The sequence below is a fragment of the Mauremys reevesii genome, linkage group 15 (genome assembly GCF_016161935.1).
Source record: "Mauremys reevesii isolate NIE-2019 linkage group 15, ASM1616193v1, whole genome shotgun sequence".
Lineage (NCBI taxonomy): Eukaryota > Metazoa > Chordata > Testudines > Geoemydidae > Mauremys > Mauremys reevesii.
Window position 1 is genome coordinate 31663302 of NC_052637.1, and position 20761 is coordinate 31684062.

The 20761-nt window shown below is 50.4% G+C and overlaps 1 protein-coding gene across 2 annotated transcripts in view; it reads right to left on the minus strand.

The window, feature by feature from the left end:
• The window catches only part of SLC9A3R1 (SLC9A3 regulator 1), a 36891-nt gene extending 18786 nt beyond the window's left edge, over window positions 1-18105 (minus strand). For both annotated transcript variants that reach the window (XM_039501021.1, XM_039501019.1), the window contains exon 1: window positions 17381-18105. In XM_039501021.1, the coding sequence (XP_039356955.1) occupies window positions 17381-17866 (486 nt within the window). In that variant the 5' untranslated portion in view covers window positions 17867-18105. The remainder of the gene's footprint in view (window positions 1-17380) is intronic.
• Between the last annotated feature and the right edge of the window lie 2656 nt (window positions 18106-20761).

The following is a 20761-nucleotide window of genomic DNA, read 5'->3' on the forward strand; positions in this document are numbered from 1 at the left end:
GGGAATCAGACCACCAGCTCATAGCACAGGCTTAGCCCAAGAGTGGGAGAATCGTGTGGTCCCACCCCAGTAAAAACACGGGACCAAGTGGGGATGCCCTCAAAGACCAGAGATGCAGCTAGCCCTGTAACCATAACAGCGACCATCTGATTTGGACAGTGATCTAGACAGTGTCAAGCAAACCCTGCACAACACCCCAGGCTCTAGCTTAGACGCTAGGCGGCTTAGTGTCTGCAAAAGCACTTAGTCAAATGACAACAGTACTTGGCACAACACCCCTCCCTCCCACCCGTAAGGGCTGATGTGATCAAACACTGTGGGCTGGTGCCCATGCTGGCTTGGGGATTGCAGCACCATTTCCCAGCACGTGCAGCTGTCACCCTCTGGACCTGGGCATGATGGTAAATCCCTGACCTACCTACCCATCACACTTCCCACGTTCCCTCACTGCGATACCTAGCCACCAACACCAGCAATTAAGATTTGCATTAAAGTTTATTATTGCAAGCTGCAGGACTGCATTCTGGACTCTGCCCTTTCCCTCCTCCTAGTCAGACTGCTCTGGTTTGTTCCTTTTTTTTTTTTTAATATTGACTCATGAGCTTCTGCTGTTGGGAGACACGTTCCCACTGGCTGAACGAGTTGTGCCCCTGCTTCCAAAAGGCAGCCCCTTGCTCATCAGAGGCCAGGTCCCTGGTATCCTGAAGTTCCAAAACCAAATAAGCCTCAGGAGGAGTCTAACCAAAGGGACCTCTTGCTGCCAATGCATCCAGCCTGGGATTCATGCAAGATTGCTGGAAAGAAGCCTCTCTCCCTGCCTCTGCTGCACCAGCTGGCACAGAGCTCATAAGGCCAGCAGGGCAATGCACTGTAGTTCCTTCATGGTAGTGGTAGAGAACAAGGGCCCCGGTCTAAGAGGGGGTGGGAAAATGCCACGAGCAGTGCTCAGTTTGCCGCTTACCGAGGACAAATCACAGCAGAGTCCTGAGCAAGACGTCACGTTTACCGGATCTCCTGCCCCAGCTTGTTGCCAGCGTGAGAGAGAGAGCTGAACTCTGTGTGCGCGCGCAACCCCCCCCCCACGCTCTGCTGGCAGAGGCAGCAAGTTGCTTCCCACCGATAACTCCGAACAAAGCTGGGAGGCCGGGTTATTCCCACCACAGGGAGCGCCCGGAGCCAGGACTCAGCCAGGAGCGGGGAGGCGTGGGGAGAGGACTTTGCACAGGCATGGCTGGTGCGGCCGAGTCCCGTGGGCGGTTTATAAATAAGTCATTAATATATTCATTACATTTCATCCTCTGAAAGGCAGGATCCCTCATTAACTCAGGCCTCACAACAAGCCTGCCCAGCAGGGGGTCGGGGCCTTTGAAGGGGGTGAATTTAAAGACCAGAGGTTTTCTGGGAGGTGAGGGGCTTTATGAGCTGCTGAAAAATTCATTCCATCTCCTCCCCCCAACCCCGGGCTATGGAACGTATTCCCCAGTGCCAAGTTCACCCCGGTCATTTCCCTGCGCTGGGGCTGCATTTCTAACGGGCCTCCCAACTGGTTTCATTCAGCTTCAGAATTGAAGGGCCTAGGGCCTTTTCAAAGACAGGAAGGTAAGACAACCCCCCCCCTCCCCCAAAGGACACTAAACCAAACCCTCTCCTCTGAAGGCTGAGCCCACCCCCTGTTGTTCTCAGGCAGCTCGGTAGCCAAGAAACCGTTTCGACCGCTTGGATTTTTGCTCAGTGCCATTCTACTCCCATGAGAATGCAGCACTTCCGCTGCAGCCTCTGAAGACAAAATGTATATCCTGCCACCATGTCCGTGGGACTCCCTACTTCCCGTGGGCACACTCAGCCGGGATCCCCAGAGGTGGGCATGGAGGGATAGGTTAAAGCGAGATCCGAGATAGGGAGGGGACCCACAAATCCAAGATACCCCAGGGCAGGGCTACCATCAGACAGTGGTAAGCTCTGCCCTGAGGACTGGGGAACAGGAGGCAGCATTGGCAGAGCAGGGAGCCTGGAGTGCAACTTTAGAAAGGGAGGGGCCTTCGCTGGAGTTAGATCTGAGCCTCATTTAGCCCCAATCCACCTTTGTGGGCAGGCTGTATCTAGAGAAGGGGTGGGCAAACTTTTTGGCCCGAGGGCCACATCGGGGTTGCATAGCTGTAGGAGGGCCATGTAGGGAAGGCTGTGCTGCCTCCCCAAACAGCCTGGCCCCCGCCCCCTGTCCGCCCCCTCCCATTTCCCACCCCCTGACTTCCCTGCTCTCAGAACCCCTGACCCATCCAACCCCCTATTCCTTGTCCCCAGACCACCCCCTTGTGGGACCCCTGCCACTATCCAACCCCCCTGCTCCCTGTCCCCTGACCCCCAACCCGACAGTCCCCACGGGACTCCCACCCCCTATCCAACCGCCCTCTGCTCCTCGTCCCCTCACCACACCCTCCTGGGACCCCAGCCCCTAACTGCCCCCGGGATCCAACCCCATATCCGATCCCACCCCGCCTGACCCCTATCCACACCCCCGTCCCCTGACAGGCTCCCCAGGACTCCCACTCCCAACCTTCCATGTTCCCCATCCCCTGATCACCTCCCCAGAACCTCCGCCCCATCCAACCACCCTCTCCTCCCTGACTGCCCCCCAGGACCCCTCGTTCCCTTACCCAACCCCCCCGCTCCCCGCCTCCTTAGCAGCAGCAGGAGCTTGCAGCCGCGACACCCGGACAGAGCCAGCTGCGCTCCCTACACTGCCCAGCGGGAGCGGTGGGCCAGAGCGCGGCCCGTGCAGCTGCAGGGAAGGGGGGACAGTGGGGGAGAGGTTGGGGACTAGACACCCCTGCCAGGAGCTCATGGGCTGGGCAGGACGGTCCCACGGGCCATAGTTTGCCCATGTCTGATCTAGAGCCAAGCCAGAGGCTGACTGTACACCAGCCCTTGACTGACGCTCCAAAACCACTCAGCACTCTTTTTAGCCAAAGGTTTTAAACTGTCCAGCTCTCTTGGTTTAAGTGTGGGGGAGGGTGGGTGTCTGCCCACTGTGGATCAGATATCAACATAAAAACTCTTCTACACTTAGGGTAAGATCTTCAGAAGCTCCAAGGTTCCACTGAAAGTCAGTGGGACTTAAATGCCAAAACTACTTCAGCACAGACAGGGTGAGACTGTTTGTACTCATAATACGAAGCTGGACAGGCCTCTTGGTGAAGGATGTGCCGATCGCTATTTGCAATAGGCGTGTTTGCAACGGTGTTTCTGAACTTTTTGTCCTGCATTTGTTCAGTTCTTTGCACAGTGGGTCCCTGGGCCATGACTACGGCTCATGGGCTCTGTTGCCATACAAGTAATAAACAGCAACACCTAGATATGAAGGTGTCCTCCACCATAGTATCTGGTAACGCTTCACCTGACCAGTGCCAGCAGTCACAAACAAGCTTTTAATCTCGAGATGGGGGCTGGTTCTCCAGAACGTAGGACAATGGCCTGGAATGACACAGTCCGAGAGAGAGTAATACGGAAAGCTACAAATGATGGGGTATCTTCTCTTACAGAACTTTCTCTCTACCTATAGTCCCAAGCTTCAACATTCCCAGCAAAAAGTCATCTGGGGCTTCTACTTCCCGGATCCTGCTAATCACCATCCCCACTGTAGCCATGCTCTCATCTTAGCCTATAGCCTTAGCGCCTTCATGGAGTGACACCATCCACACAACTTGTTAACCTGGGGAACTTACTGCCATAGGTTAGTAGGATTGAAAGAGGGTTGGATGTGTTATATGGATAATGAAGATATCCAGTTGACATACCATTTTTTTCAATTAACACTATAAATCCTCATGCTGTTGTGCACAAGCCAATCACTCAGTGACAGGGCTGGTGAGGGACTCCCTACTATGGGCAGCTCATTCCACCACCACTCATTGTGGAATTTTTAACACCTTCCTCAGAGAGGAAGGATGGAGCAGTTAGAACACTAGCTTGAGACTTGGGAGACCCAGGGTTAGTTCCCTGCTCCACCCCAGGCTTCCTGTGTGACCTTGGGCAACTCACTTGGGATCAGATTCTTACGAGAATTTAGGCACCCAACTCCCATAGTTATGAGCTAGGTACCCACACACCTTTAAAGTCTCCCCCTTAGGCTCTCTGTGCCTCCGTTCCCATTTGTAAATGGGGGATGATCCTTCCTTACCTCACCGTGCCCTGGAGGCACTCAGATGCTACTGGAAGGGGGGGCCATACAAGGACCTAAGACTAGACTAGACATCCTCTGAAGCACCTGGCTCAGGCGGCTTTCAAAGATGGGAGGCTGAACCAGTGGTCTGACTCAGTATGGCAATGCCTACGTTCCTAGAATAATCCTCCTCTGAGGACAGTTCTAGGTGACTTTTTTTTTTCCTGTTACAATCAAAGACTAATTTCCTTTCCCCTCAATTCCTGGTACATGCTGACTTGCCATTAAAATACTTGATAAAGAAGCTGTTGCCCATTTGGCACAAGGAACAATCCACTATCTAAAGGTCACCTTCAAACAGGGTATTTGATGCACCTTTGTGACCACTAGGATTGTTGTCTGTGTTATTAAAATCAGTCTCAGCTCCCCCAGACTCTAAATTCCCTTTAACCATCAAACGCAAAGCAAGCCTTAGCGTACAAGTTCCCTTTCTTCATACCAGCCAACCAGCTAAACCGGATGCCGTGCATGCTTTTCAGTTCCCTGTTGTACGCCAAGGAGCGTATTGCAGTTGTTCCTGTGATACAGCCATCTCAACGTATAGGAGGTGCAAGGTGACCATTGTCAGATTCTGTGAAACATGCACGTTTGTATTGTGTTGCATTTGACAAACAGAATGGCAACATGCTAGAAGGGGCAGAGGTCAGGGTGACCATTCATCCTGATTTGGGGAACTTCCTCACTTGAGTGCCACAGCTACCATCTACACGGCATTGCATCCTAGACGCCTCATTGAGATTCCCCCCACCCCCGCCGTGCTAGGCGCTACAAGGGACAGTCCCTACCCCCACAAGAGCTTAGAGTCTAACAAGGTTGATTTTCTCAACCTTTGTGTTGCATTAGTGCTCAGTTTTGTGCCTGGAGGCTACCGTACCAAAATGCGTACTAGAGCCAAAGTCTCCTGGATTGACCACACCTGGCTCTTCGCGCACATATTGTATCAAGAAACACCTTGAGAGAGACAGAAAGAGGGTGAGACAATGTCTTTTATTGAATCAACTTCTGCTGGCGAGAGAACGCTCTTCCTCTGTGCAGCTCCAAAGCTTCTCTGTCTCACCAGCAGAAGCTGGTCCAGTTAAAGATGTTACCTCACCTACTTTGTCTCTCAAATATCCTGGGCCCGACATGGCTACCACAACACTGCAGGAAAACACCTTTGACAGAAACCCACTATGCACACAGTGCTCCTTTAAGGTGCAAGTTGCTCTGGTTTCTTGCCCTGCACACTAATCTCACTACAATGCCGTGCTCTGAGCAGAACATACCACGACAAAGAACAAGCAGAACAAGTTCCTTCAGGAATACGGTTTGCTTTCGAAACAAGAGTTGGGCTCTTCCTCCTGTCTCAGACAGACTCAGACTCATAGACTTTAAGGTCAGAAGGGACCATTATGATCATCTAGTCTGACCTCCTGCACAAAGCAGGCCACAGAATCTCACCCACCCACTCCTATAACAAACCCCTAACTTATGTCTGAGTTACTGAAGTCCTCAAATCGTGGGGATTCCTCCTCCATGGCCGAGGCTCAGGGTGTGACACTGGTTAAGCAATAAACCCCAGCTAATTAAAAAAAAAAAAAAAAAAAGAAGGGTCAGCAAGTACCCTAGCATGACTCCAGCACTCATCCTCCGGGCCCATGCCCACACCCTCATGAGTTCTAGGGCCTGGGCAAGAAGAGACTCAACCCTCAGAAAGACTTTCCCATTGCTAAGACTGAAATTCCCGCTGACACGATGGTGCAAAAGGAAGAGCTGCTGAACCCTCCCCCACCCCCTCAGAAACCCACACAGACTCTTCCTTCCTGAGCACGTCAAACTATCAGCAAGAGACACATGCCAGGACATCAAAGTTCCCCACCTCCTTTCTCCCTGCAGAACAGGGCATCCCTGTGGACCCAGCATCATGGCATCCAGGTGCCGGTCTAAATAGGATCAGCGACACACAGTACACTCTCACTTTAGGTCCCCACTGTAAGAGTCACCCCACTGTAACAGGCTGTCTTACCCTTGGAAAGCTGGATGCCTGGGGCCCAGCCAACCCTGATTACTAAGGAGCCACACCTGGGTGTGCATCAGGTGACTTCCCTATCAAGAGGGGCAGGAGGCTGCTGTAAAGTGGGGGAGGGAGCTGTGGCAAAGACTGAGGAAAGGCTCCTGCGGGGGGGACCCAGAGACCAGTAGAGTTGCCCCAGCGAGGAGGGCTAGGAGTAGCCTGCTAAAGCAGGAAGGCCCTGAGACACCAGGGGAGTTTGAGGCTTCAAGATGGAGGGAAGATTTTTGGATTTCAATTTAAACTTGAAGTTAATAAACTAGACCTTACAGGAGGGCTGCTGTTATTGGTATTTGTAAAAGCCTCGTTTGGAATTTATTGAGGCACCAAGAAGGAAAACTGAGGCAAAGGGGCCACTCGCAGAGCTGCCCTGGGGCCACTCATTTCCAGCCAGCACGTACCTCTCTCTAACATTGACACTGGATGCCTGTGCCCACATTTAAACCATTTCTCAACACTTAAGACCAGAGAATTTGCAGCGACCTGGTAAGTATCAAGCTCACGTTCCAAACCCAAGCTACAGATTGGCTTGGGCTAGTACCCAGCATGCTTTCGGATGTTATTTTGAAGAGGCCTTTCCTGCATTGAAACTGTGCTAGCTGGAGCTCTGCCGGAGAGCTGGCCCATCACAGTTCTTCGGTCTTTGCTTGACAGCACTTTTGTAACCCAGGTGTAATTCATGAGGTTCAGCCTCCACTTTGCATAGGGTCTTATTAACAGTGGAGTGCAGATGGCTGCTTGAATTACCCACCTGGAGCCTGGCTCTGTACAACACAGAGATGCAAATGACGTCTTTGCAATGTGCAGCTGTACTGCGCAGTTACGAACAGACTGACTTGAGATGCATTTTACGCTCCTCCACGTCTGCTCTGTGACTCAGGAGAGAGTTTCTTAGCATTGTAGGTAGAGATTTTAGCTTCACTGTTTCTCCCTGCTTCTAGGTTTCAAAAGCCAACTGGGAAGTCAGCAGCGATCCCCCCTCATTCCTAGCCATCCCTTGCATTACATCCTCATGAGAAACTCATGATTCCATTACCTAGGGGATCACACATGGTACAAAGAGAGCCGCAGTTTAACACTAGCTTGAGAGATGAAGGAAGCTGGATGGCTGCTTGAGTTGGCGGGTGTTACTGAAAGCTTTGCTACTGTTAAAATCTGCCCTCTGACTGCTGTCAAGATGGGGCTGCTACAGTCTGTAACAGGTCAGGATGCAGCATTAGCAGCTGCCGCCTGGCTCAGAAAGCAACATGTGGTTTTCAGACACCCACATGTTGCTTCAGCACTTGGCAGGAAGCGCAAATGCTCTGAGCAGAACGCACCTCAAGTCGTTATGCAAGTAGTTGCTCCTAAGGCTGCAGCAGAGGCTGGACCAGAGAGGATACATTCTCTCTCGACCTCATGCATAAATAGTAGGGCCCAATTTTAGTCATTCTGCAAAGAGAACCAACCCCCCTCCCAACAGTTTTATTGTTCACTTTGCTGAGTCAGCTCCCATTACAACCTTATCATTATGCAAATAATCTTCTGTCCCCTTGAGAACCTCGGTGGGGAAAGCAGAAGTGCTGGTCCTGCTTAGGAAGTGGCTGCAGTCTCAGCTCTGCAAGGCCAGGGACGCTGGACCATTTAACAGCTTCCACAGCCGGGCTTCTCTAGTGCTTGAGTTTCAGAGGTGCTGAGGGCCTGCAGCTTTCCTTGGCTTCAGAGAGAGTTGGGGGAGGGGGGAGAGAAAAAAGGGAGCGTGGAGGAGGGGAGATCAGGCCCCAAGCACCAGGAATAGGACTTGCGAGTTTCTAGTTCTACAGTTTATAGTCCACATTGATATTTTTATTGTGTTTATCATATTGATTATGAATCATTCCACTGCCCTTGAGAACTCTGATGGGGGAGACTTTTATCAAGTTGTTACAGCTGCAGGAAATGGAGGGTCAAGTTCAAGGCCATTTGTGATTATTTAAAGAGCCAGTTCATGTAGTTTTTAAAGATTCCAAAAGGGGATTGGTGACATTTCTGGTCCTGGTGCACTAACAAAGCGTGTGAACCTAAGTTTATGAACAACCTTGCACCCATGTGCCAAGTTACATCCTGGAATAAGCTAACCCTCTTGGGCTGTGACCACACCAGTGTGACGGCTGGAGCTTCTCCCCTCCCCAACATAAGGCCAGGGGACAAGCAAAGGACTGTTCAGCTCTTCAGGGAGTCTTGCATATCACCTTACAGTGTCCCAGTTTGGACAATTCAGAGCAGAGGTTTGAGGTAAAATTTTCAAAAGCACTTCAGTGACTTCGGAATCTAAGTTCCATTGACTTTCAGTGAGAATTAGGCTCCTAAGTCACTTTTGAAAATAGGAATTGCCTCCAAGTGATGGAGGAACCTTTTTGAAAACTATATTTGTTCTCTTAACCAGCCTGGACTCCCTTTTGAGTTCCCATAGGCCAGGGGTCCCCAACGTGGTGCCCGCGGGCGCCATGGCGCCTGCAGGGGCATCTAAATGCGCCCGCGTCCTGGCCGGCGGTGGAGCATCCGCTGAAATGCCACCGAATTTCTGCAGTGTTTCGGCAGCGACGCCTCTCGATGACATCACTTGTCGGTGGCAAGTCATCGAGAGGCGTCGCCGCCGAAACGCCACAGAAATTCGGCGGCATTTTGGCGGATGCTCCACCGCCGCCATGGTCCTTCGTCTGGTGCCCGCCAGACAAAAAGGTTGGGGACCACTGCCATAGGCTGTGAGGTCTGAACTCTGCTTCAGGTTCAATATTCATCAGTTTACAAGATCAGATCTAGGAGCAAGGTCCTGATCACTTGATCTTAGAAGTCTCATAGCCTGGTCTACACTTGGGGGGGGGGATGTTTCGACCTAAAATTCGCAACTTCAGCTACCAGAATAGTATAGCTGAAGTCAACTTATTTAGGTTGACTTACCGCGGCGTCTTCACGGTGCTGAGTCGACTGCTGCTGCTCCCCCACCAACTCCGTTTGCACCTCTCGCGGCGGCGTATTGGAGTGCGCTCGGGGATCCATACATCACGTCTAGACTAGACGCGATAAATCGACCCGAGAGATCGATCGTTACCTGCCGATCCTGCCCATAGCACTTCTCTCAGGACTACTTTAGCACCCGTGTATCATTCAGAAAGTGGCTACCTTTCAGTGGTCAGCAAAGAGGTCCATCAAGAGGGCTGGGTGAACAGTTGATTTTTTTCAGTTCACTGGCAGTGCCAAGAAATAAAAGTTTGGTTCAGGTCAAACCAAATTGGAAAGAGTCCAAGAAATTTCAGCCAGTCAAAAGAGTTCATCTACTATTTGCTGAACAAAATACAGCCAGCTCTATCCACCAAGCCATCTAGCCCCACCCAGGCCGATTTTCTAGGCCTTTGTCCAGTCACATTGGGCGTGTCCCAAGCAATGGGAGCTTCTACCATTTCTCTGTAGAATAATCCACCAGTTCTCCTCATTAGCGATGTTTCCCTCCATAGTCATCCTAAATGTTCCTTTTCTAAGTGGAACCCCCTTACTCCTGAACATGCCCCCTTCATATCACGCCCTCCTGGATGTTTACACCCTATCACCTGGAGAGACTTTCACATTCAGATGTGATAGACAAGGGGGTCCCAAACTTGGTTTGCGGTTTCTTCAGGGTAAGTCCCTGTCAGGCCACAAAACTCTTTGTTTACCTGAGTGTCCGCAGGTCCAGCTGCTCGCAGCTCCCAGCGGCTGCGGTTTGCCGTTCCTGGAGCTCCCGTTGGCAGGGAACGGTGAACCGCAGCCACTGGGAGCTGCGAGCAGCTGGACCTGCGGACGCTCAGGTAAACAAAGCATCCCGCGGCCTGCCAGAGGCTTACTCTGAACAAGCCGTGAACTAAGTTTGGGAACCCCTGCTACAGACCATCTGTTGCTGCTTGTCTTACAATGTAAGTAAAGCTCCTTGAGGCAGGGATCATCTTTTTGTTCCATGTTTGTAGACCGCCCAGCCCTGAGACTAAATAATACAGAGAGGAGCACCACAGAAATGCCTATTCATAAATATGCAAAGGTTTTTCAAAGTGCTTTCAGATCCAGCTGGAGGGGAGGAAATGTGCTGCAAGAGTCAAGGTAACAGAGCCCTCCCCCTGCTCCACTCCTGCGACCTTAGGGCTCCCTAGACCTTACGCCACAGCCCATCCAGCGTAGCGGAAGGTCAGTGTTTCTCAACAGGTAGCAGGAAGCCTTAGGGCTCCCTAGACCTTACACCACGGCCCATCCAGCGTGAACAGTGAACAGCCCCAGCCTGTCTCAGCTCCGAGTTAACACAGGGAGGAATGTTCACTCCATTCCAAGGAGTTATGGCGTTGCAGGGGAGGGGAGCCAGACAAAAGCAGAAGTGTGTTTGTGGAGGGGGCTCTCAGAAGCAGAGCTCCCCATCTCTGGACTCTGCCGGCTGAATGCTCCCTAGAACAACGTGAGCCGAGTACCTGCCAGTCAGTGCATGCCAGCCTGCCCTCCTGCCAGAACGCGCCTTGAGCTCATTAAGCACATAAAGTCAAGTCCAGCCCAATAAAGCAAATAGGACTCTGACACATGCAAATCTGGTGAGCACTACCTGGAGACTCATTAACAACCCCACAGGACCCAAAGAACTCCCCACCTCCCCCGTGCCCCAGGACACTAGCTGACAAGAGACTCTAATCAGCGGATTCTTCTTGATCCAGTGGCTGAGCCTTGCGTTGCTTCCCTCCCCACAGCCAAAGGGAGAGGAGCAATTCTCGAATCTCAGCAAATGAGAGAGGCAAGTGCCACCCAGAAATTAGAGGAAGAACTCCTTTCTGTGTCCCACCCAACGCCACGCGTATCACGTCATCGGGATGCCAGGGGACAGGTTTCCAAGAGATCTCAGCTTCCATTTAGGCACCTGACAGAAGTGCAGAGAATTTCAACAGTACTCAGCACCCGGCAGTTTTCATTGTTCTCACCGGGGGGCGCTGGCCTCTCTTGAAAGTCTGGTCCTAGACACTGTTTAATCTTTCCTGCTGAAGCGGAGGGGGGAAGATGAGGTTCCTGGCCTCTGAATGGAGGAGATCACTGTGGAGACCCCACAGACACACCTGCAGCCAGTCAGTAATCAGCACTGAACAAATGTTGCAAGGCTAATACCTTACAGGCCAGATTTTAGCAGAGAGCCTCTAAGCCTCACTGCAGGGAGCTTCCTCCCACCAGCACTGAAAAAAAAAAATATCGCTGCCAGCCTCCAGCTCAGTGTTGAGCCTTCACTTCCTCTCATGCAGCTCTCTGAGGAGGAGCTCCTTCAGCAACCTGAAGGGGAATATCCACAAACAGATCTTCACTTTGCTGTCTTGTGTCTAGGGTCCCAGAGGCCAGCCAGGTATCAGTCCCATCCCAGGTAGGGGTAGGAGTTCCTGCTACCTGTTGAGAAACACTGACCTTCCGCTACGCTGGATGGGCCGTGGCGCCTGTCCCATTTTGCAAGCATGTACTTCCCGTTTTTGGGAAGGAAGAGAAACTGCCCAAGTGTGAACTCCCTGCTCTGGGCCTGCATCACATGCCGGAGCCTCCTTTGTCAGCCATCCTGGTGACAGGAGCAGTCTCATTTCCACAAGACACAGCTAGTTCCGAGTGACTGGGCAGAGGAGGAAGAGATACTGGGAGCCCCATGCCCTGAGCTAGTGCCTGATAAAAGAGCCTTATAGTTCTCAGCACACTGGCTGTGCATATGGTCACTGATCAGGGATTCCACCTCCCCCACATACATTCCCTGTGCCCTGCTAACGTCCATCTGCCTCGTGCCACGTAGATCAAGTATCTCGTGGACCCCCCTCTTCTCTCAATGCTGCTGTTTCCAGGGAGAGCTGAGCTTTCTGAACCACAGCTGGGTGTTACAGTAACTATCTCGCGGCTCGGCGTCGTTTTGACACTTACACGGGGTTTTCATCCAAGGGCCTCAAAGAGCTATGGATAATTCAGCCATACCCAGGCCTTCATGGTATGCTGAGCCATGGGCAGCGAGATCACAGCGCATAATTATTCGTCCCTTTCCCAGCTAGTGTGACGTGACGCTGAAAGGACACCCCCATCCTGAAACAAGCATTGGGGGGACCTTCCAGCTTTGGTCACTCTGCAGGAAGAGTGGGCCCTACCAGAGGTAGGTATTCACAGGCACCACCACAGGCAGAGCTGGCTGCCTTTGGAATGGACAGACACTAAGTAATCACACACTCAAGTTGAATGGGATTCACTCGGCGGAAGAGCAATGCCCCCAGATTTTCTTCAACAGGGTACTTTGAGGAAGATAGGGAAATAAGAGACAGAAACACTTTCTGTAAATGACTGTACGAAATCAGAGGCAGCAAGAGAACGGCCCTTAAGCATCAAAGAGAAGAGGATTTAAATACTGCTAGAGAGGCGACTACTCCCCACAGGGACCGTTGTTTAAAGCACAGTGGCAACTGAGCCCTTCTCTCCCTGCACGTGGGACATTGAGGCATTACAGTCAAGTAATTACTATCGGAACCTGGCCTTGTACCTGCTCCTCCACCCAACACATTCAAGGGTGTGGTACAAAACAAGGACAATACACCCCCACATCACAAAGAGTCTCTGCTCCGCCCTGATAAGTAGTTCCTATATTAACTAACTCCAAGTGGCATAATTTGTCTTAATACTCCATAAAATAACCCACCCATACAGCAGGCCGGAATACATGTCCGAGGAACTTTAAAGACACATATAGGGAAGGTGGCAAAACAGCTTGACAGACACCTGCTGATGGAATCTGGCACTGCAGGCAGTTTTTCATTCCTACCATCATAATTCATTCTGACGTGTGGCTTTAACTGTCTTGGATCTAAAGCCTGAGTTGTGCCTGCATTAAGGAGGGTACAATATGTTTGTCCCAAAGCAAACAGGACTCAGGGCCGTCTAAGGCCCTGGGCACCTGGCCACAATGTAAATATCTTGTTGTCAGGACACTCAACTGATATGGTTGCTACATATTAAAGATCAGTGGTAGGGAATGCCAGATTTCTGCCCCCTACAGAAAAGAAAGGCAAACGACATCAGTTTCTTCTTTCTTCCTCTCCCAAGTGACATCAAGAGAAGATTCCTCTCATTTTAATGAGGTAAGATGAACAAAAACTTTTACCCCCAGCCCAGTCTGAGGGGGAAGTGATTCTCGCTCCCCTCAGAGGGACGGGGAGAAGCCACTTGAGCCATGTAAGAATCCCATTTGTGGGATAACCAGTAGTACAGAACCTTGCTATCAATGAGTCTGAGCAAGAGCTGCCTGCGCCAAAAGGCCTGAAATTTTACATCCATTTGTGCAAAAGGGCATGTGACACAGTGGGGCAGATGGCCAAAGGGGAACATGTTTTCTGGCTCCAAGCTAAAGTCCAATATGGGGAACAATTAGCAGAACTCTCATTCCTCAGCAGTTAACAGTAAGAATGTTAGCTCAGCAAAGGCACCAAAGTCCATCCACTCCCTCCTATCACTGTCTCCAATTATCATCTCCTTAAGAACGCCCTGCTCCTCCTCTCACACCAGCTGTTGTAGCCTGTAATCAGGACATCTCTCCACAGAGTCCAAGTCTAAAGCTCCCAGAACCGTCCTCTAGGCCCCCACTGGTTGTCTTCTAGTATTAACACAACCTCTGACAGGTGACCCCCCCACCCCCCCCGTAGACCACACTTTGAACCTGTAAATGCTCCAGAGCTCTCAAAATAGCGTTCAGGCCTGACCGTTACTTCAACTCACAGAAGTTGAGTGGAGCTTATTTGAGACCACATCTGACCAATATGGTTATATGGTGATAGTTCAACCCTTCACTTTGAAGAGCCATTTTGTCCTATTTATATCCTCAATTGTTTGATAATTAATCCCTCTCAGCTCTCTTCTTCAGCCTGTGAGAGAGGTGGAGCCAGCAGTCTCCCAAGTGTCAATGAACCAGATGTCTCTCCTCAGACCCTTAAACACCAGTGAGCAATGCACCTGCTGTGTCAGCTATAGGATTTTATACAAGGTAAATTTATCCTGATTGGAAAGAGGGACACTGCTTCTTCCAAGATTTATTTCTCCATTCCCAAGGAAGATAACCCAGCTTTATTATTTAATAGGATCTATTGAGGAGGTCCAACACAGACTGGTGAAAACATACAGTATTTGTGTAACAGTGAGTGAGTGCTCTACAGCCTTAGCTAACAGCCAGTTGGCTTTTAGCTCATGTTGTAGAGGTCCCCAGTTCGATCCTGCCTGCCGATGACCGGGGTCTGTTGGTGTTACATTTGCAACAATGTACATATTTTCCATTACGTAAATAAATATTCATTAGGTCATGAAGCCAGGGCATCCATTAGAAGCTACTCCAAGTAGGCAATGGGCAATTATTCTCAGTTCCAGAGTCTCTTCCCCTCCACATCTTCTCTCTACTGTGTTTCCATCTGTATTTCTACTAAAATATTGTAGAAGACAGACAGACATTTCTGAATTGACAAGTTTCCATATTTCAAGACTTGCAGTCAGCATGGATCAAAATTCCCCTCCCCTTTTATTCAGTTTTTATTGTTTCTATGATGGAAGCACCTAGAGGCCTGGCTCCCATTCTTCTAGGCATGGAAAAACAGAGACAGTCCCTGCCCCAAAGAGTTTACAGCCGAAGCCTTTAGTCAGATGGAGAAGCATAAAGAAACAATGAGAAGATACTGGCCAGTATGAAAAACTGTGGTCACAGCACACCAGCAGCCTGACCATTGTCGAGGTTTTTTGGGAGTTGTGGTGTTTGGTTTTGTTTCTTTAAAAATGTGCATTACAGCAGAGAAGAACTGGGAGGACAACACAGTTCTATTAGTTTTCCACCACCTCCTAACTAGCCACCAGCCACTGGTTCTTTCTGAGGAGTGCAGCAGGCAGGCATGAAGTCCACAGAGTTTTAAGAATTAGATCCTCAGCTACACATCTGCCCCAACGTTAGAGGGCCCTAGACACTTACTCTGAGACCCATCTCATCCTGACAGAGGCCCTCATCAATCTTCCCTCCTCACCAGCTAGGAGCTGCACAATATGAATGAGAGAGAGAAGCATTCAATCTTATATTGATACATGCAATAGTGGAACTTTAATCCCACAAGCACTGAGAAGGCAATATCCCTCCCCCATGTAGTTCAACCATGACCCACATCTGTACCTTTAAGAGTAACTATACCACCCCCACTGCAACACTTGAAAAGAAAGTGGAGTCTTTTGAGAAGTAACATTATTTCAAACATCCCAACTACATCAACTGCAAGACAGAGGCCTAGGGGGTTACTAATGAGCAGGAGATGCTTAAACGAGACAAACAAAAGACGCTCTTCTGTGAGACGTAACCACTGCAGGTAAAACCAGTAACACATTTAAGAGTATTAACTGTGGGTAGAGAAAGTTTCTACATTTTCCCAGTTTGTTTACTTTGTGCATTTGTACACAGTGGGGTCCTGGCCCTTGACTGGGGCTCATAGGTGCTTCAGAATATTTCCATCAACACCTCTGAATAGTCATTATCACCGGTTCCCTCATAGAAACAGCAAAGAATCCTGTGGCACCTTATAGACTAACAGACATTTTGCAGCATGAGCTTTCGTGGGTGAATACCCACTTCGTCGGATGCAAGTCACACTTGCATCCGACGAAGTGGGTATTCACCCACGAAAGCTCATGCTGCAAAACGTCTGTTAGTCTATAAGGTGCCACAGGACTCTTTGCTGCTTTTACAGATCCAGACTAACACGGCTACCCCTCTGATACTCATATAAACAGTTTCTTCTGTTTCTGTCACTCTTTCATAGGGCTACAGGAGAATTCGTAAAACTTTTGGATGTAGGGAGGGGTTTAAAGTTAAAGAAACTAGAGGAAGTTATCTGGCCTGGATTCCTCTGCCTCCCTCACTTCTTTCTCTCTCTCTCTCTCTCATTTGCCCTTTATTTACATGTCTACCTCTGCTTTCCCAACAGGAGGTGCATTTAACAAAAAACTGGAAAACGTGATTGTAAGAACTACACATAGACAGCTTTATGGGCTTGAGATTATTAGTGTTATTTAACAGGCTAGAGTCCAAGTTGACTGCATCTCTCTAAAAGGGGCACTCGAGTTAAAATGTGAGCTAAAATAAAAGTTTGAGCAGTTTGTTTTAAACAAACCAACCAACCACAGAACTAATTTTCATGGCAACACGAATGTTTGTATTATCTCACCCCCACACACCCCAGTCATTTCCTTGCAGCATTTGCAACCCAACTATTGCTGCATTTTGTTAGTGCAAGAGAACCAGAAAGTGACATTGACTAGGAAGGAGAAGCTAAAATGAAATTGACCAGCTTATCGAAGCTGCGAGAAATGCAACAGTCTAGAGTGGATCCTGAATTAAAATCAAACTCCACAGAAATTATAGAAGTCTCTCACTACCAGTAAGACAGGTCAGGGAACTTTTAAAAACAGAAGACATTTGCCCCTATAAGCGACACACTGCTCTTCGCACTACAGTACAGAATGATACCTGGGTCTCCTGCCAGCACAGGACAGCAGAGAATACGCCTGGCAGATAAGGGGATATAGAGATGCTAGAATCTAACATGGAAATTCCCGGAGCATGCACAGATGGCACCACCTAGCCACCCAGAGTCGTCCCCTCCACCCCAAGTTCTCTCCCCCAACAGAGAGCAGACAGACTCTCCTGCGATGGCAGGTAGGTGCCAGCCCTACATTCAGCTGGTACACAGCAGAAGCGAATGGACTTCCTCACATTTCATAATCAAAGGTGAGGATGGAGTTATCCCCAGCTACAAGGACAATCAGCAGAGAGTCTGAATGTGCCAGCGCATTGAGCCATCCTCTGCACAGAAACGCTATAGGGTACTTGGGGGACCACCAGAGTCAGTTACATTCAACCGGGCATTCACTGCCCCCCCTTGGTCCCAGACTTGTCGGAGCTTTTCCCCCCTTCTGCCTAAGCCCTGCCCCCCCCGCGGTCTCCCCTACTCCCTTCTCCCCAGTACCTGCGGCTTACTCGCTGCTCTCTCCCCGCCCGCAGTTCGCCACGAGCCCCAAGGGCTCGCCCTCCTCTCCCCTCCCCGGGAATGACCCAGATTTACCCGCTCCGCAGGGTGGCTCTTCTCCTCCCCGCCTGGCCTCTCCGCCTGCTCCCTCGGTGCCTCCTCCTTCGGTTCCTCCTTCGGTGCCTCCTGCGGCTCCTCGTTACTTTTCTCCTCCGGCTTCTCCGGCCCCGCGGCGGGCAGCCCGTGGATCATCTCCTCCCGGCACTGGACGCCCAGCTTCTGCAGCTGCTTGTCCGTCTCCGGGTCCACCACCAGCAGGCGCACGGCGCCCAGGGCGGCTCGGATGCGGCTCACCACCTGCTGGTGACTCTCCTTCTCCACGTTCTCGCCGTTCACCTCCACCAGCCGGTCCCCGGCCCGCAGCCCCGACGTCTCGGCCGGGGAGTCAGGCTCCACCAGCCGGATGAACTGGCCCACCTTGCCCTTCTCCCCGTGCAGGTGGAAGCCGTAGCCGTTCGGCCCCTTCTCCAGGCGGCAGAGCCGGGGCAGCAGCTGCCGCTCGCTCCCCGCCCCGTCACTCATGTTCCCGGGGGAGGGTGGGAAGAGATCGGCGGCTCCGAGAGGCAGCGATCCCGGGAGCGCGAACCCGCTGCACCCCCGCGAGGCGCCGGCTCTCCGCCGCAGGTGTCCCCGGGGCGGAGTCTCGCGCGAGGGGTCCCACGGGGAGACCGTGCACCAGGAGAGAGACCGGCCGCTGCCCGGTACGTACCGAACCGGCCACACCAATCCCCGCCCTGCTCTCTGTCCGCGCGCTCCAGAGCCTGTCACCGCCCTTTATAGCAGGGGGCGGGCTCGGGGGGCGGTGGCGAGACGCCGGGCCAATCGGAGTTAGGTGGGGGCGGAGCTTAGGAGAGATGACGCTGCCCATGAAGCCCGGGAGTGAATCCAAGCCTCGAATAGGCGGGATTATGCAAATAGGAGAAAATAGCCTCGCTCCACCCACAATTTCTTGGCTGGCTGCTGAGCCTCCCGCCTGCAAGGAAAGTTCTCCGGAAGCAGAAGTGTCACAAAGTAGCAAGAGTGAAGATCTGCAGGGCAGGGAACTTCCTTCCCTCAGAGACAGGGAGTCTAAGAGGAGCAGGCGTGGGGCAACTTGAGTAACCCTCCCCGCAGCCTCACTACGAGACAGGCTCGGCTGACTCACCCTCCTTTTTCAATGACACACCCCGAGCTGCTCACTGACAGCTCACAAGTGACTTTCTCCGAACAGCTTCTGCAGCATCGGAATCTGTTCAGTACAAGTGGTTCGGGATCTGACTGTGGTGCTGACCTCGTTGCTTGGGAGTTATGGGCTTCACATTAGGAACTGGTTGAATTACTCCTTGCTAATCATATTAATTGCAAGTGTAGCCTCCGTTTCGATTTCAGAATGCTCTTGAACAGCTCCTGGTTCCTACTAAAATATTCGTTACTCCAGTTCACAGAAATCGTTTCGCTGAGCAACTTTCATCCGCGTGGGCTGTTCCTGAACTAACTGCTTTCATTCTGTCTTTGAGTAATTACAATCTGGGGGGTAGGCTGTTTCAGTCACATGGCATTGTTTCTGCTCTCTGATTGCATAACTGCGTTTTTTTGAATAGGAGAACAATGAGTAACAGGCATCAGGCATGAATTCCTGGAGAAAGCATCAGCCATGCTTAAATTAATGACATTTGTGCAATCTGTGAACATTTTCATGAACAAAATGACTCACCCAGGAAGCAGTCCTGATTTGTCCCAGTGCTGACCCCCAACACATCTCCTTGTCCAGCTGAAGGACACACACAGCTCGTCCATTGCAGCCCAAACCTACGCTATAATACTCTTGTTATTCCTGTCCTCTCAACGGTGTCCTCATTTTGACATGGCCTAATATCCCTTAGAGATGACTGATGGCACCAAAGTCACAGAAACTGCTGCCTTTGGCAGGTTTGAATGTAGGCCTCCAGAAGCAATTGAACGTGTGTATTTACTATAGCAACAGGAATCACATAAGCTGAAACAATATCAGAAGCTAGATTCCTTAGTCAAATTAGGTGGAGAGAAAGGGGGAGAAGATGAAATTACACCATGGACTTTGAGGGCACTAGTCTGTTTCTGCACATGGACTGGCAGCTTTACAGACATGGTGTTGGACTTTCCCCCCCTTTGGTAAAGGTTGTATAGGTGCAATGACACAGGCTGGGGTGGTGGGGGAGAGGTTCTTTTCTTTGGAGCACCCAGATGAGGCTGGGATCGTTAGCCTTGTGCTGTTTTCTTCTTGAAAAAAACTTCTCTCCCTCTCTCCAAATTCCAGATCTGTTTCCCCTGAGTTTCCCTTTGCAACTCTGCTAATTGGACTTTGTTCATCTATAACATGGCTTTATGGAAACAGCAAAATGTTGTGGGCTGCCCGAGGTTAGTGCTGTAAGTCAAACCCACTCCAAATAGCATCGTGAGAGGCCCTTTAGGAACCCAACATCATCTTTTTGGTAAACACTAAGGATAACACTGAGTCTGGGAGCTGGATGAAGCAGCAGCTTTATTTTGTAGGCGAAAGGGGAGCAGCAGCTTTCTGTTACTCAAGAGACTACATTACTCAGGACATACATTTAGGAATCTAATATGGAGTGTCCTTGCTCACGAAGTCACATTGGACTTCAATTCCTCTCTTGTTGACTGAGAAGGTAATGGAATGCAGAAATCTTGATGTAATGGACCACAGCAGTTCTCAGCATCCTCCCTCTTGGTGTCTTTGCCTGCCCATTATTCCATATTTATTTTAGTCTAAAATTTTAAAAGAGGACATTTGAAGGGACACAATCAACTTGAAAAATCCCATTCAGATCTGAAAATGCTGCAATTATTATTATAACTTGTAACCCCTATGATCACTGTACCCAACAGTCAAATTAGACATTTCTCCCTGTTATGTTTACTTTGTGCATTTGACACCAGTTGTGTGTAGTGCGGTGTACTGTTCTGGTGATGGTGCATGCTCCGTCCCCTCCCCCAGGCACTATCAGAAGACGCTACATGTACAGCAGCAGCAGAGCTAAAACTGAAAGTGAACAGGCAGCAAGTAATAGTCTGAGCACCTTGGGTAGTTTTGCTTTTACTCTGAGGCCTGGCCAGAAATCCCCCTGAGCCTAAATAGAGAGGCAGAAAAACCCTTAACAGTTTTTTAAAAAGGATTTTAAAATGCAAATTAAATCTAGGGTTTTGTTTGTTCTGGGTCTCCCCATTTCTTTTTCATCATACGTGAACATCATCATCTGCCAGACAGAGCTAAGGACTGCTGCAACTTCAGCTGTGTGGACACAGTTAAAAATGCAAGGACAGAAGCTCCTGTGGAATAGATGGGAGCTTTAATGAACCCTTCTGCAGTTTGTTTATACAATTACTAGTATGCTTAACAGAATCACAGCAACACAGAACTGACAATGTCACCTGGGAACT